The following is an 18,116-nucleotide window of genomic DNA, read 5'->3' as shown; positions in this document are numbered from 1 at the left end:
TGGGTTTAGGAATAGACATGTGACCCAGGTCTGTGCATTGAGATCTGTGAGGCAATATGCTCAAGACTTCTAGGAAAGATCACCTGTCTTCTAAGAAAAAAGGTAAAGGAGTAGATGGTGTGCTGACTCCCAAAACCACTTACGTTGGAAAATTTTTAATTGACTTCATGTTACAGTATTTAGGTATTACCCTTTAATTCGGTGGCTAATTAAATATGCACTTTTAAAGGGGCAGAGGATGTCAGTTTAATGATTGATAAACTTTGTCCTATCCCTTGAGAATATATTTGGAAACAGCAGAAAATCCAAATACTGTTTTTTCTTTTTCTTTAACAAATAGGGATTTGTCTCAGCCATCAAGTTTGGAGGTAGGTATTTAGTGATGTTTCAGATACCCGGACTTTTCATTTTCCTGCTTCTGCCTTCCTAGCTTTCATTCTCGTACTTACCACTGTATGGTCACAAGGTAGCTGCTACTCCTCCAAGAAGGAAGCAGGGGAAAGGCAAAGGGACAAAGGGGCATGCCAGTAGAGTCTGGCTGCTTTTATCAGGAAAACAAAACTTTCCTGGAAGGTTCACTCTGAAATCTGCTTAGATCGGCCACTCCTAATCGGAATGCTGCTTAGGAGAAAAAGAGGTTATGGATGGAGTCAAGTCAGTCTGCCAGCGGTGGCAGCCACACATAGTTACCCACCCCACATAAATGGATCAAGCTAATTAACCGCCTAAAACCACTTGTCTCTTTACTATTCTGTAATTCTGTGGGTTATTTTGCTATGACTTGCAACATGTCTAATCTGTCTTCTTGAATTCAGCTTCAACTATATTAATTCAGCCACTTTTTTACTTTTTGCTTATGTTATAAACTAAAGTTAGTACAGCCGGCCCTCCATGTATGTGGATTCTGCATCTGTGAATTCAACCAACCTCAGATGGAAAATATTTGAAAAAATGTATGGTTTCTATCAGACTTTTTCTTATTATTTCCCAAACAATACAGTATTACAACATTTACATAGCATTCACATTTGTGTTAGATATTGTAAGTAACATCGAGATGATTTAAAGTATGTGGGAGGATGTACTTAGGTTATATGTAAATACTACACCATTTTGTAACAGGTACTTGAGCATTTTTGTGTTTTGGTATTTGAGAGGGAATAGTGGGGTTAGAACCAGTTCCCCACATATGCTGAGAGATGACTCTGTGGATAGACTATTAGACTCACTAGGTAAGACATTTAGTTTTACTTTTTTTCCAAAATTGGGGCCTCTGAGCAACTATGTAAATTTGTGCTACATTTGTGCAAATTATTATTTTTCATTTGAACCAAGCATTGTGGTAATTTTTAAATGAAGCTTATAGTTCTTATGTAACTTTTTATCTTAGGAAGAACAGAGGAACTATTGAATGTTTGAACTGAACTCCATATCAATGATAATACAAACTACTGTTTCAGGGTCCCTTGAGAAAAGAGATGCACAGTTCATTAAAAGAAAAAAAAAAGATCAGTGTTTACATTTAGTGTTTAGCATTGCATTCAGAATTTGTCTACAAAGACTTAACTGTTCTTAAATTATGTACTGGGCTCTATTTCCCTCCTGTCCCCAACTCTGTCCTTGTTCACAGATACATTTATTCTCAATCACTGAGATAAATAATTGAGGTAAAAATTAAAAGGAGAATTTTAGAGTGAAAGAAAATGTGGTTTCATGTTAACTGCTAGAGGTAGAGATGCCTACTATAGGCAAGATGGAGTCATAATTTACAAAGAATACAGACACAGATGTAGAGTGGGATAGAGTGCCATTATAATGGAGAAGAGACAGAACACAGCCTCCAATCTTTGCTGATTGATGGATGTTAGCAAACAGGGAATGGGCCTGATTCACAGTACACCTCATTTTAGGATTCTGGATCCAGAACAGATATAGAAAAACATTTCTGACACCGCCAGCTGAATGCTGGTTTAAGTTCATCTCAGTAACTGAAGAACATAGGTGAGTTCTTGTTGAACACAGTTGAAGAACAAGCAGAGGTATTATGTTTGTTTTTCCAACCATATTTGTATTGCTTTGACCCTAGGGTGGCCACAGATCACAGGGTAACAGATGAAGTATGTATACATCAGGATTGTTTTGAGACAGACAAATAAATACACTGTTTAATACTTATCACTCCCTCATTTTTATGATATGTAACAGGATCTTTCTTCATATATGACTTTTATTTTTGCTAATCTTATTATGCAGGAGGTGAGGAGTGGGAAACCAGATTATTTTATTTGTGCCTCTGAACTAGGGAAGAAGAGGTCATTAGTAAATCTAATAGTTATGTTGCCATCAATTTTTTGATCCAGTTTTCAAAAGTTATTTACAGTTATTGTGTGTAACACTATACTGCATGTTGAGGCTAATTGGAAACAGTGACCAGATTCTTAATCATTATCAGGAAACTGCATTCAGAGAATGAGAAGAACACCCCCGCTGGATGAATTGCAGCCACCACCATATCAGGATGACAGTGGTTCTCCCCATCTGTCATGTACACCCTCAGAAATTGGGGACAGTAAATGTGAATTTTCCCACTGCAGCAACAGTCCAAGATGCTCGTATAACAAGTGCCCAAGTGAAGGAAGCACAGGTCATGAAATAGAAAGTTTTCATAATAAAGGATATGAAGAAGATGTTCCAAGTGACAGCACTGCAGTCCTGAGCCCTGAAGTAAGTAAAAGCACATAGAAGTTTGAAAATGAATGTTATTTGGAGGAGGATAATCCTGTGCTTCTCCTCTTGATAAGAAGAATTGATTTTATCACTATCTTATTCCTTTGTAACTTATAGTACCAGTATCCATCCTTAATCTAATCTTTATCCAACAAACTTACCAGGAATGTCCCAACTAGTCTTCAACTGCCCCCACTCCCCAACCCCAAGCCCCACCACCAAAGGAAGATGGGTACCTACAGATGTTTTTTTTTAACACTTTGTATAAAACATTCTAGAATAATTGATTTTATCATTTATTTCATCTTGAGGCTACTAGTTGTATTATTTTATTTTATTTTGGATTTTTTTTTTTACTATGAGAAGGTTACTCAATGTTTCACAAGTCTTTCATAATCTTATTGTATTTTCATATCATAGAAAATACAAGGGATAAATGATGATCAGCTTTACTAATGAAATTTGAATCCATGGCTTCATGCATTCAGAGTGGCTGGTTGGTTGGGCTTTAAGTTTACTTACTGTTTTGGAGCAAAAATGTGAAAATGACAACAAAAATAATTTTGTGGCCGTTGTGAAGTATTACTGTATTCTAAAAAGAAGTTGTTTTAATGTTTCTGTCATAATGAAAACAAAAAAGGCAATCTAGTGGTTTTATAAGTTAGTATTTAGATTTACTTTCAAGTTTGTTTTTGTTTTGAAACAGGGTCTCGCTCTGTCACTCAGAACAGAGTGCAGTGGCGCAATCACAGCTCACTGCAGCTTCGTCCCACCTCAGCTTCCCAAGTAACTGATACTACAGGTGTGTATCACCACACCTACAAATTTTTTAATTTTTTTGTAGAGACAGGGTTTCACTATGTTGCCCAGGCTGGTCTCAAATTCCTGGGCTCACGCAGTCTTCCTGCTTCAGCTTCCCAAAGTGCTGGGTTTGCAGGCATGAGCCACTGCACCCAGCCTACTTAAAAGTTTTAGATTGCAAGTTTTTACTGCTTTTGTTCCAGACAACATTCAGTAATACTGAAATATGTCCGTTTTCTTACCAGACAAATTTTCAGATCTGCTGCCAAAATTAAATAATAGATGTAGTTTCCTAATACCCAGAACAATTAAGCTATGGATAGAATTTCCTTAATTTTAAGCTTTTCTTTTATAATTGTTAAAAATACCTTGTATCTGTTATTGCTTTTTTTAGTATTTCTAGTATTACAGTATCTGACCTAGAAGAAAATTGTACATTGATATTTTAAGTTTAATATATCATTATTTTATTATTTTTCATGATTATGTTTCTTTGTGTTCCATTACCTAAACAAATTTGAGACAGCTGTTTTGTAGCTTTGTAAACTACATATACAGCTCACAAGTTAACAGTGAAGTCTGGATTGTGGGATTAATAAACAACAACAAAATACTATCACCACTGTGTCAGGAATTTTGCTATGAGCTTTATGTAGTCTGCTCATTTAATTCTAACAACCACATCTTTAGGAAGTTATTATCTCCATTTTATAAATGAAAACATTAAGAGTCAGAGAGCTAAACAATTTGACTAAGTATAAGCAGCTCTTAAATAGTGGAACTACAGTTCAAACCCAGGTCTGTCTGACTGCCAAAACGGTGCTCTTAACAACTATATTATATTGTCTTTTTTGATCCAAAACGTTGTGTGAGAAATTACTTTGATTCAGTGGTACCCTCCAACATTACCAGGCAAACTCTCTCAGAGGACTAAAGGACCAAAGTAAGATGCTCAAATTATGTATGTGTGTGTGTGTGACAGAGAGTGTGTGTGTGTGTTTTAATCCATTTCACATACAAAGCAAGAAGTAAGAGGAGCTAGATGAAATCAGAAATCCGTTAACACACCTAGGGATAAGCTGCAAGTGGGTATAGGTAGCAAGACCACACTGTGTGAGTCCTGGTTTATGCAGTGCCCATACATCCTATCTCACTGTCTCTTTTCCATCAGCATTCCTATTTATGATGTAACAAGGACCAGAGTTGAGATTTGAACAAGGGTACCAAGAGCCAACAGCACACACTTGTTTGTTTTGTGGGAGAGATATAGTTATACTCCTGACCATCACTTAAACTTGTCAGTTAGCCTGCTAGGCAGTTGTAGGTTTTATCTGCATTTCTTAAGTAGAGCACATGGGTGACAGAGCTGTCAGCCCAGAGGCTACATGATCGTGGCTTGTGCATTTCATCCCTTTCTATAGGTAACACTCATTTGATCCATCATATTTTCTATTTAATCTTTCTTTGGCATATGTTGTAAGTTATTAACTATTTGTATTTAATATCTTATGAATTCTGCCTATGTCTCACAAGCTGCTTCTTAACTCACTCTCTATAGTTATCACACACTGTGAGTTTTGTCCGTTTTTCAGAAGCTGCTAACTTGCTATCTGTAACCACTTCTTTGGAATTTCCTCCATCCTGCTTATTTTTGTGTCTTCTGTAGTAGCATTGAATGTGCTCAAACAATGTAGCAAATGCACATTACAGAAATATTTAGATGTGAATGCTGATAGCCTATGCTAATATAAAATTCACTTTTGTGTTTTTTCAAGTTTATTTTGCATCCTTGTAATAGATATTATGTGTCAGATAGAAAATTCTCACTTTTCTCTTGGTTTAATCCAGGCTGTAGTTATCTTAGAGCCTATCCACATATATGATTAAACTGAGAGAGGAGAGAAGGTTCAGAAGAATTCCATGGGAAGGAGTTTATAGACGCTGTTGATGACCTATTGCTATCTAGATAAAGTTTTTTTAAAACTGGTCCAGATACCTTGAAAGGAAGAATTGTTTGCTTATTGCCTATTTTCAGAATGCAAATAATGTCTTTTATCTGTAAATGTTCTACCCTTTCAACACTGGGTTTCACAAGAATTGTTGGCATGTTTGGAAAAAAAAGAAAAAACAATCAGGGAGGCACCAAGAGAGACAAAATTGAAAAATAGCTATCTAGGACCTGATAAACATCTTTATTGCCTGAAAATCTTAGCTGTCATGATGCTGTTTTAGAAAATCTTTAATTGAAATACCAAAACCATATAATTAATAATCTTTAATTACCAATTATAAAGTAGTATACATTAAAACATTTTGCTCTAAACTGTAAATTTTTTTAATAGAATAAGAATATGTTTTGATTTTCTCATACTATATTAAAAACTGAATTCTCTTATGGGAATTTATTCCTTCCCCCCAAGTATTGTTCTTCTGTTGTTTTTTTCCCCCATACATTATACCAACTAGCATGTAAGATTTATAAGACCAAAGACTAACTGGGCATGGTGACTCCACACCTGTAATCCCAGCACTTTGGGAAGCCGAGGCAGGAGGGTTGCTTGAGCCCAAGAGTTTGAAACCAGCCTGGGTAACATAGTAAGACTTTTGTCTCTACTAAAAATCAAAAAATTTAGCCAGGTGTGGTGGTGTGTGCCTGTGGTTCCAGCTATTCAGGAGGCTGAGGCAGGAGGATTACTTGAGCATGGGAGGCCAAGGCTGCAGTGAGCTGTGATTGTGCCATTGCACTCCAGCCTGGTTGACAAAGCAAGACTCTGTCAAAAAAAAAAAAAAAAAAATTAAGGACTCATGTCTTTTTAGTTCTCTCTGCAGAAAGAAGCACTCTCCCGACCTAAAATAGGGCTTGGCACATAGTAGGTACAGTAGTTACGGTACATGTTAAGCTGCTACAACAAAAAGACCCCTCAGCCCCCACCAAATACAATGGCTAAGGAACACAGAAACTTACTTCTCTTTTGTTTAACAACAGTGCATGGTGAGCAGGGGGCTTTGCTCTATGAGATTATTCAGGGACCCAGTTCCTTCTCTTCTGTTGCTCTGCCTTGCCCTAGGGTGTTGTCCTAGTCCACATGGTCTGAGCAGACCCACACATCCTGACTGTATATCTGCTTGTGAGAAGAGTGAGACAGAGAGTGGAGAGCAAGTAATTTCTTATATAAACCTGATCTGGATGTTTCACACATAAATTATTTTTGCCTCCCATTGGCCGAAGCTGAGTCATGTAGTTGTATGAGCTATAATAGAGGCACTGAAGTATATATAGTCTCTTATGGACAGTGTTTTTTCTTTTTTTTTTTTTTACACAAAGTCTCACTCTGTCACTGAGACTGGAGTCCACTGGCATGATCTTGGCTCACTGCAACCTCTGCCTCCCTGGCTCGAGCGATTCTCCTGCCTCACCCACCTGAGTAGCTGGGACTACAGGCACCTACCACCCATACCCAGTTAAGTTTTGTATTTTTAGTAGAGATGGGGTTTCACCATGTTGGCCAGGCTGGTCTCAAACTCCTGACCTCAAGTGATCTGCCTACCTCGGCTCCCGAAATCTTGCGGGTAGTATTTCTAGCTAACACTCAGGAGGATTTTGTTTTGTTTTATTTTGTTTTGTAAATGGAAAAAGAGAAGACTGAAATTCAGTAGTATTTACTGCCACTCAAAGTTTAGAAAATTTTAAAAATTTATTAAATTGGCCCACATTTTGAAATGAGAATTATTTAAGATTTATTAAAATACTTGAAGACGCAGAGTGGTATAGTTGAAAGGTCAGAGACCTAGGTTTGACATTGTTGGTAACTAGCTAAAACCCCTATTACATTCTAGAATAGATAGACTGGAAGGAATTTGAGACAATTACAGGAAAAATGGTTATAATTTCTTTTAATTTCATAGTTAAAATGTACCATTTCAGCCTTTCTTGAACTTTTAAAATGTGTGTTCTGTCATTTTAAATAGTCATTAATGTTAGAAAATAATGTGTTTTTAATTGTGGTTAGAAATTGAAGTAAATATAGTCTATGTTACGGAAAGTAAATATTTGCTAATATTTTGAGACCTTTATTTATGCTTTCACATTTCCATTGATTTTTAAGTCTAAATATCTTTATATTTTATTACAGATTGGGGTGTTTTAGAACAAACTCTGAAGACGGAACCAAATTTTTTAATAGCATTATACTTTTACTTATGTTCTGTTCCTCTGCAGCCTGATACTGTGCTGTCAGTGGCATTGTTTATAACATTGAAAGTAAAATGTAGTCGTTTTCTACAAAAGGAGCAGATATACCCACTAAAGGATATATTTTAAATTATCATTTATAAAAACATACATCACATTTTCTCAGAATTGTAATGGTGAATATTAAATTCTAAACGTGTCTTTATTATCATAAGTTTTGAGTTTAACTTACTGCTTATAGTAATCTCGCCCTATAGGGTTGCTTTTGGTTGTAGTTGACAGTTAATTGTTATTGTATTACTTTTTTTGTGGCAGAATTGTTTTCACATCACAAGGCTTTCACATCACAAAGCAGAGAGACTGTTTAGAATGGTATTTCCTTCTAAAGAAATACCAAGTATTTATTGACATGCTAGGTTAAATAATTGAGTTAAAAACTCTAACATTTAAATTTTCTTTGCTTAGGATATGTCAGCTCAAGGATCATCATCACAGCTTCCTAAACCTTTTGATCCTGAGCCAGAAGCTAAATATGGCACACTGGATGTGACTTTTGACTATGACTCACAAGAACAGAAGCTTCTGGTAACAGTGACAGCTGTCACAGACATCCCAACATATAACAGGACAGGTGGCAACTCATGGCAAGTACACCTTGTTCTTCTACCTATAAAGAAACAGAGAGCAAAAACCAGCATCCAGAGAGGACCATGCCCTGTCTTCACAGAAACATTTAAATTTAATCATGTTGAATCTGAGATGATTGGAAATTATGCAGTTCGGTTTAGACTGTATGGTGTACATCGCATGAAAAAAGAAAAGATTGTGGGGGAAAAGATTTTTTATTTAACAAAATTGAATCTTCAAGGGAAAATGTCATTGCCTGTGATATTGGAACCTTCTTACAATCATTCTGTGAGTATCTCATCAAATGGCCTGAATATAGTTTATGTTCATGGTTTATAGTGTGCACAATTTTAAAAATCTTTAATCAAGCCAACAAGTTTGTCAGTCTATTTTTTAACATAGTAATCATGCCTTTTCAAAAATATCTAAGCCCTGGATAGATAGATATACTTTTTCTTACCTAAAAAAGTTGCCCTTGAAGATAATTTGTGATTTATGTCTTTTATTTTATCCTTCACAGAGTTTTGGCCCAGGGTTTTACATGTTTGTTATTTTGTTGAACATTTATTAAATGTTTGATTATGAAGTCATCCAAACTCCTTATAGAATTTTTTTTTCCAGGTTAAAATTAGGCAATGCATTCAGAAGTATCAGCCCCATATATTATTTGCTATATGGCAGAAAGGATTTGCCCTTACAGAATATGTACTGCTCCCTAGGTCATGACTGGATATGTTTCCAGAACTTCTGTGAAATTATTTTAAAGTTTCAAAATAAATCTGGCCTCAGTAGACTTTCCACCCTTTTTAAACAGATTGTGAAGTATTTCCAGAGAATCCTTAAGCTTAGTACTTTGAGCTAGTTCTCTCTTTTCTCTTTTTGTCCTCCAGATGATAATCACATATAAATCTCTCTCTCTGTCTTCATATTTTAAACTAAATTCCCACAAGGCATTGCAAATCACAGGAGAGAAATGTCTGCACTGTTTATTTAAACCAGGGAGATACATTATGCCACATTTAGATTATGAAAAAATCTGTGATATGCTATAAGTGTGCATTACGGTTTATATTTATTCCTCTCTGTTATATTGAAAACAAAGCATTTTTAAAATATAAATATACAGATTTTAGAATATATTTATATTTTAAAATAAAGGTATATTATTTTAGTGTAGTTTTAAGCTTTTAAATGTGTAAGCTTCAGTCCAAGTAGTTTAGGGTATCACTGCATTTACACCAGGCAACATTTTATGTTGTAGGAACTTCATTCACAGTCACACCATACCAGTTCAACTAAATGATTTCAATGTCTTTATGTACAAATGATGATGGTAAATACAGTATATTCATATGGGTTTCTAGGATAAGAATTAATATCTTTCGGGAAAATTGATAACTTGCTATCCTTTTAAATTTTCAGAATTATCATTTTGGGGAAATGCCTTTTTAAAATAATAGCAGCAGCTTATAAGAGGGGAGAAAAAAGAGTGCAGGCAATATTTCAGGGGGAAAAGAACAAATTTTTCATAAAATTTAATAATCTACAGTTATTAATATGATTTCTAAACTTTTTCATTATTTGGTCTGGGTGATCACTAGTTATTCTGTGGAAAATACACCCTTATCTAGAAATAACATATTTAAATTAGCAGAGAAAGACTCTGTCATCAAGAGGTATGTAATTTATCTGTTCCCAATTGTGTTTTAATTACATTCATTTCACAAAGAGAATGAAGTCATAGAAAATAATACTGTCTTATCTCTGTTCAAACTAAGCAATTTTTTAATGGACCTACATTACATGTGTTAGCTTCGGGTCATTGATTCTATAATCTTTTTCTGCCAACCAGTACAATAATTTCTGAGGAAAAAGTGCTAAATAAATAGCTTGTAAGACATAACATTTCTTTTTTATTAACTTTTATTTTAAGTTCAGGGGTACATGTGCATGTTTGTTATATAGGTAAACTTGTGTCATGGGGGTTTGTTTTACAGATTATTTCATCACCCAGGTATAAAGCCCAGGACCTAATAGTTAATTTTCCTGATCCTCTATCTTCTCCCACCCACCAACCTCTGATAGGCCCCATTGTCTGTTGTTCCTCTCTAAAGATGTAACATTTGTATTTGAATAAAACTATCCATCTTCTGCCCTTAGAGAATGTTTTCTCTGTGTTGACATGCTTCTCAAATTTAGTACCCTATATTTAATTATTATTCTTTATTACTTTCCTTCTTTCTCCACCTTCTCAAATCTCATTGGTTCCTTTTGGCTTCTGTGCTATCAGTTATTTAGTTGTTAAAATATACCAATAGAATGTATATATTCTATATATACTATAGTATTAATGTTCTCTTTGCTTAAGTTTTAATATTAACTTTGTGGGGAGATCTTGTGATTACAGTTTACTTGGGTGAGTTTGGCTCTAATTTTTGTAAGATGTAGTAATATATCTGTAAGAGATATACTCATAATTAAACATTTGTTCTGGTTGCTTTTTTTTCCCCCAGAGTCAGGGTCTCACTCTGGGAAAAGTCAGGGTCACCCAGGCTGGGGTGTAGTAGTGCAATCATGGCTGACTGTGGCCTGAAACTCCTGGGCTTAAGCGATCCTCCCACCTCAGCATCTCAAATAGTTAGGACTACAGGTGCACACCACCAGGCCTGGCTAATTTTTTTTTTTAGAGATAGGGTCTTGCTATGTTGTCCAGGCTGGTCTTGAACTCCTGGCCTGAAGCAATTCTCCCACATCAGTCTCCCAAAATGCTGGGATTACAGGCTTGAGGCACCATTCCAGGCCTTCTGGTAGCTTTTGAATACTTACTTATTATTGTTGTCATTTTTGTTGTGAGGGTATTAGCCTTTTGGCCAGGAAAATTTTAATCCAGCCAAAGAACTTGCAAACTACCATTAAAACACATTTAAGCTTACAGTTTTTTTTCATAGATAATAGGAACATAGAATTTTGCATATAAAATTTAGTTTTATAGCTAGTTTTGCAGGAACTGATTGAGAGAAAAAAAGACCAATGTCACCAAAATGACTTTCTGAGGACTAAACAGTAGATTTCCCTGAGAATAAGATTAAAGTTTAACATTAAGGCCGGGGCGCAGTGGCTCATGCCTGTAATCCCAGCACTTTGGGAGGCCGAGGCAGGTGGATCACAGGTCAGGAGATTGAGACCATCCTAGCTAACACGGTGAAACCCCATCTCTACTAAAAATACAAAAAATTAGCCGGGCGTGGTGGTGTGCGCCTGTAGTCCCAGCTACGCGGGAAGCTGAGGCAGGAGAATGGTGTGAACTCAGGAGGCGGAGCTTGCAGTGAGCCAAGATCGCGCCACTGCACTCCAGCCTGGGTGACAGAGCAAGACTCCATCTCAAAAAAAAAAAAAAAAATTAAAATACCATTTGAAGTGTTCCTTCTTGATCATTGCATGATAGAAAATATACTAAGAATTAAAAAGCATAATTTCTTTCTACTGACTAGCCATGTAAACTAAGTAAATCATCTGATCATTTTGGGTATCAGGTTTCTCATTAGTGAAATGAGAGGATTAGACCAAGTGATCTCTAAAAGCCTATCCATCTCTGATATTATCTAATTATGCTAGTTTATGTTGGGGAAGGAGTTAGGTAGGAACAGAAATTGGTGAATTTTAGATGGGTTTGTATGCTTGATATGACATTTTGTGGCAGACATGTATTATGTTTTCTCACTCTTCCACCTTTTCAGTAACTATCTGGGAATAACTATGTCTACCTCCCTAAGGTAAGCCATAAGTTGACTTTCCCAGTCTCACTGGTAGGTACGGCAGGAGCTGTGTGACCTAGACTCTGCCACTCATATTCATTTTCAGGAAACCTCAATACAGACTGAACAAAGAAGCAGGCACTGCACTCAGATCATGTTTCCATGAAGTTGATGGTGGAGGTATCTGGTTTTCAGAGGCAATAGTAACTCTGTTATAAAATAGCTCTGCTGATGCAGAAATGGTATTGGTGCTGGGCCACTAACAGTTGCAATAGAGAAAAGTCCTTGGCAGAAAAGAATCCAGTGAGAACAGCAGCAGGTTCTCCTCACCCAACCAATTCTGTAGTATGGTTTTTAGACTTCATTCTTGAGAAGCTTAACCATTAACTTGGTTCTTTATTCATCCCTATTCCTTTAATAAATTACTATTCCACTTAATGAGTCAGTTAGCTTCTGTTGTTTTCAAATAAGAATCGTGAAATAGCCATATGGTTTACTATTAACTTGCTTTAGTACTGTCTTATGCCAAACTCAGTAGCTAGAACGTTGTCAGTTATCCTTCCTACCATGGTATATATCCCTCTCATAATTTGAACTCTTCTTACATACTCAGCTTTGTTCAGATGGCACTCTTTCTTAGCATATAACCCCAATTAATTTCTTCACTTGGATTTTTGGTACTATATTACTCTCTGTAACAGTTGCATAAAGCAGCCTTTCCCTTTTTCCTCATCCTGGTTTTACATCTAATTGCAGCTTATTAGATTTGTTAATGTTATTATATTTGATTGATTAATAATGAAACTTTATTCTTTCTCTCACAAACATACACACAACCCTTCCTGTACAAACAGTACTTAATTAGCCTGATCTCTTCGGAGTGGCTAGCGATAATAATAGTGAGGCTACCTACACATTGGACAGTTCTCATAATATAGGAATCTTTATTAAATCATTGGTTTACTTTAAATAATATGTATGGTTTTTGGTGAGTTGCCTTTTAGGAAAACTGATATTTGACAAAGCTGTGTTGTATTTCATCTTGAAATAAGGTTCTCTACATTAATAGATGAGCTGCAGGCGTACCTATTAAGTTTTTTTTCTGTAGACAAATGGTTCTCAAAGTGTGATTCCTGGACCAATAACATCATCACATAGGAACTTGATAGAAGTGCAGATTCTCAGTCCCTCTCTGAAAGTGTCTGAATTAAAAAAAAAATGTGAGGGTAGGGCCCAGCAATCTGTATTTTAACAAGCACTGTACATTATTCTGATATACATTAAAGTTTGTGAATCACTGCTTTTGACCAGGGTTTGCAAACTATGACTTGTGAGTCAACTCTGGCATGTAGCCTGCTTTGGTAAGGTCTGTTGCTCCTCTCTGCAAAAGCAGCATAGATTACCACTCTGTTCAACTCAGGTGTGGCCACATGACTTGCTTTTATCTGTTGCTCATAACCTTTAAGAATCAGAATAATGCTTTCACTATTATGGAAGCATGTGTGGAAATGGAGCCTCTTTGAGCTTTGAAGGAAGCCTCTGTTGCCAGTCCAAAATCCATATGTTGTATAAGGAGGAAGTAAACCATTGTTGAATTAAACTGCTGAGAATTTGGGGTTCTCTGTTACTATAGCATAATCTGCCCTGGCTGATAAAACATTTGCTCTTCTGACTAAGGAGTACATTAACCCCTGTGGGAAGAGAATCAGATGAAGCAGGTAATATAGTTTGGATGTCCCCTCCAAATCTCATGTTGAACATGTTGAAATGTAATCCCCAATGTTGGAGGCGGGGCCTGGTGGGAGGTGATTGAATCCTGGGGGCAGATTTCTCACAAATGGTTTATTTTAGCACCATCCTCTTGCTGCTGTCCTCACGATAGTAAATTATCTGTCATGAGATCTGATTGTTTAAAGGTCTGTAGCGTCTCCCCCTCTCCCTCTCTCACTCTTGCTCTCTTCATGTAACATGCCTGCTTTCATTTTTGCCTTCTGCTGAGAGTAAAAGCTCCCAGTGACCTCCCCAGAAGCTGAGCAGATTGCTGCACCATGCTTGTACAGCCTGCAGAACTGTGAGCCAATTCAACCTCTTTTCTTTAAATTGCCCAGGTACGTCTTAATAACAGCAGGGAATTGACTAATGCAGTTGCCTTCTTCTGAAAGAATCTAAGGCACCATATGTGTTCCAGATTCGATTACCTGGGAAGCAGACTCTGAGAGGGAGTTTAGAGTGCCAAATGTTTGTTAAGGAGTGCTCTTGGAATTCATACTTGTAAGAGAGGAGATGGAAGCAGGATTGGGCAGAGAGAAGTCAAGCTGCAGTGCACGCCCAATGACAGTCTTAGCCAACCCCCAGGGAACTCTGGAACTAAAATAGTCCTTTAGAGTTGTCCTCATTTGGGCTGAGATGGCTAGGCCTTTATACTCCCATCAGTCAGTCATTGGATACTGGTTGCCCCTTGTATTAGTCCATTCTCATGACGCTAATAAAGACATACGCAAGACTGGGTAATTTATAAAGGAAAGAGGTGTAATTGACTCACAGTTCCACAGGGCTGGAGAGGCATCTTGAAACTTAAAATCATGGCAGAAGGGGAAGCAAACATGTCCTTCTCCACATGGCAGCAACAAGGAGAAGTGCCAAGGAAAAGGGGGAAAAGCCCCTTATAAAACAATCAGATCTCATGAGAACTCACTCACTGTTATGAGAACAGCATGAGGGTAACTGCCCCCATGATTAAATTATGTCCCACAGGGTTCCTCCCATGGAAGCGGGATTATGGGAACTACAATTCAATGGGTGAGGAATTGTGAGGAATTATGGGTGGGGAAACCGCCAAACCATATCATTCCGCCCCTGGCCCCCCCCCCCCACCAAATCTCATGTCCTCACATTTCAAAACAAAATCCTGCCTTCCCAACAGTCCCCCAAAGTCTTAACTCATACCAGCATTAAGTCAAAAGTCCAAGTCCAAAATCTCATCTGAGACAAGGCAAGGCCCTTCCACCTATGAGCCTGTAAAATAAAAAGCAAGTTAGTTACTTCTTGGATGAAGTGGGGGTACAGGCATTGAGTAAATACACCCGTTCCAAGTGGGAGAAATTGGTCAAAACAAAGGGGCTACAGGCCCCATGCCAAATCCAAAATCCAATAGAGCAGTCATTAAATATTAACATTCCAAAATGATCTGCTTTGACTCCATGTCTCACATCCAGGTCATGCTGATGCAAGAGAAGGGCTCCCACAGCCTTGGGCACCCCTGAAAGGGTGACCTTGGGTGAGGCAGTTCTTTACAGTTGAGTCAGTTCCTGAAGGGACTGACATTGAAGGCTGTCTTCCAACAGCCCTACCAACAGCTAGGGCAACAGTCTCTTCGTAGATAGATAGGGAATTATCTATTGACAATTACAATTGTCAGCTACAATTCAAGGTGAGACTTGGGTGGGGAAGCAGCCAAACTGTATCATTCCACCTTTGGCCCCTCCCAAATCTTATGTCCTCACAATTCAAAACAAAACCATATTGACATTCCATTGACAGTGTATCACAGTGTCTGTCAGAGCTATAAATCTGGACAGTATAAAAAATAATACTGTATTTGATTTTTTTTAACTGAAAGGCAGACATAGAGCAGATGGAAAGAAATGTAAGAGTGCTAATATGCTAATGTAGTTAAGAAAAATGACTAACCCTTTCCTATTTAACTTAGAGAAGGATCATTTAGAAAATAATCAGCAAGGAAGAAATATTTATGTAAAGTTCAACTATTCATTTTATTTCATTTTTTCTATTAAATTTATGTAAGGTAAAATGGATTTTTAAATAAAATAGCTATAGTGTGATCCCATTTTTATAAAAGTATTTCTATTCCTTTTTCTGTTAGTACATATTCATAGAATGATGCCTGCAGGATGTTTACCTAATAGCAATTTATGAACGGTTTAGGTTTATGGTGATTTTTTTACTTCTATCTTTATTTCTGTCTTTGTTTAATTATTTATGATAATCATTTGTCAGTTAAAAAATGGAGAGTCAGAAAGGGCCATGGAATTTGGACCCTGGTCAGTTTGGTGGGGATAAATAAGTAGATAAGTTTCTTGCTGGATTCTTTAAGACAGGTGAAAGGATGGGAGAAAAGACAGGACCATAGTGAAAACTTAAATTTTCTTAAGTTCTAATGATAGAGGGCACTTAATATTTTCTTAGATGTGTGTATTTCATTAAATCTGACTCTCGCTTACACTTCTATGTGGACACAAAGCAGTTCTGGAAGTAGACATGAGAGTAGATGATTGTATTGGGTGAGAAGAGAAGATCTTCAGGAATTCCTAGATTTAAAAATCGGAGAAAAGAGAGGTAAAGTAGGAAGAAAGAGGCAGTAAGAGATCATGAAAGCCAAGAATGAAATTCATGAAGGAAGGAATAATCAGCTTTGTCAGATGTTGCTGATGGAAAGAATAATCTGAATATTAAAAACTGTGTGTTGGATTTAGGATATGGAAATCATAGATAGCTTTTCAGGGGCTAATTTTGATACTGTGAAGGGGCTAGAATCCAAATGAGAGTGGCAGTCATTTAGACTTTTTTTTTCACCTAATCTGGCTATAACAGTAGGAAGGAAAAGAGGACAGTATTTGGAAAGCGAGGGTTCAGGGAGAATGTTTTTGAGCTGAGGAGAGCCTTGGGCATGTTTAAATATTAATGCAAATGATTTTATTTTAAAAAAGGACAAATAACTGAAGAGAGCCATTAATCAATGTGTTTGGGATAAACAGAGAGGCAAAAGTGTTAGAGTATTTTCAAGAGATTTATTTAAATGGTAGATCATGAAATGAATAAAGAGAGAAATGAAGCCAGAAAGGGGATTATGGGCAGGAGAAGTAGAAAGGTTAGTGAACTGAAAGTCCCAAGGATATCAAGACAGAGATGTGAGGGGAGTAGCTAAGCAAGAAGTGTTGAAGGATGGCAGACTGTGGTTGAAAGGGGAATGTTTTCAGTTCATTTGAAGTGGAAGGAGAAGGGTCCAGAGTGTGATGGTGGAAGTGGGCATCTGAGATAGAGTAAAAGGTACAATTACTGGAGAGGGATACTTGTCAAGAGGGCTGGTTTCTTAGATAGGCTGAGTGGACACGGAATTTACAAAAGATGATGACAGAAGTTGAAGTGTAAAAAAAGGTTGAATTCAGAATCAAATTTTTAAGGAAAAAACAACTCCATCAAGAAGTGGGCAAAGGATATGAACAGACACTTCTCAAAAGAAGACATTTATGCAGCCAACAAACATATGAAAAAAAGCTCATCATCACTGGGTATTTGAGAAATGCAAATCAAAACCACAATGAGATAACATCTCCAGTTAGAATGGTGATCACTAAAAAGGTAGAAAACAGGCCGGGCACGGTGGCTCACACCTGTAATCCCAGCACTTTGGGAGGCTGAGGTGGGTAGATCATGAGGTCAGGAGGTTGAAACCATCCTGGCCAACATGGTAAAATCCCGTCTCTACTAAAATACCAAAAATTAGCCGGGCATGGTCACGCACACCTGTAGTCCCAGCTACTCAGGAGGCTGAGGCAGGGGAATCGCTTAAACCTGGGAGGTGGAGGTTGCAGTGAGCTGAGATTGCACCACAGCATTCCAGCTTGGCAAGAGAGCAAGACTCCGTCTCAAAAACAAAAAACAAAAACAAAACAGCAACAAAAGTCAGGAAACAACAAATGCCAGAGAAATAAGAATGCTTTTACACTGTTGGTGGGAGGGTAGATTAGTTCAACCATTGTGGAAGACAATGTGGTGATTCCTCAAGAACCTAGAACTAGAAATCCCATTTTGCCCAGCAGTCCCATTACTGGGTATATACCCAAAGGATTATAAATCATTCTACTATAGATACGTACACGTGTATGTTTATTGCAGCAGTGTTCACAATAGCAAAACTTGGTACTAATCCAAATGCCCATCAATGATAGACTGGATAAAGAAAAGGTGGCATATACACACCATGGAATACTATG

At 37.2% G+C, this 18,116-nt stretch overlaps 1 protein-coding gene across 8 annotated transcripts in view; it reads left to right on the top strand.

Moving 5' to 3' along the window:
* The window catches only part of SYT14 (synaptotagmin 14), a 225,418-nt gene that overhangs the window by 145,240 nt on the left and 62,062 nt on the right, over window positions 1-18,116 (top strand). For all 8 annotated transcript variants that reach the window (XM_050781370.1, XM_050781361.1, XM_050781353.1 and 5 more), the window contains 2 exons: window positions 2,453-2,724; window positions 8,186-8,635. In XM_050781370.1, the coding sequence (XP_050637327.1) occupies window positions 2,453-2,724; window positions 8,186-8,635 (722 nt within the window). The remainder of the gene's footprint in view (window positions 1-2,452; window positions 2,725-8,185; window positions 8,636-18,116) is intronic.

This window comes from Macaca thibetana, chromosome 1 (genome assembly GCF_024542745.1).
Source record: "Macaca thibetana thibetana isolate TM-01 chromosome 1, ASM2454274v1, whole genome shotgun sequence".
Classification (NCBI taxonomy): Eukaryota; Metazoa; Chordata; class Mammalia; order Primates; family Cercopithecidae; genus Macaca; species Macaca thibetana.
This window is presented reverse-complemented; position numbering and strand designations above follow the sequence as displayed.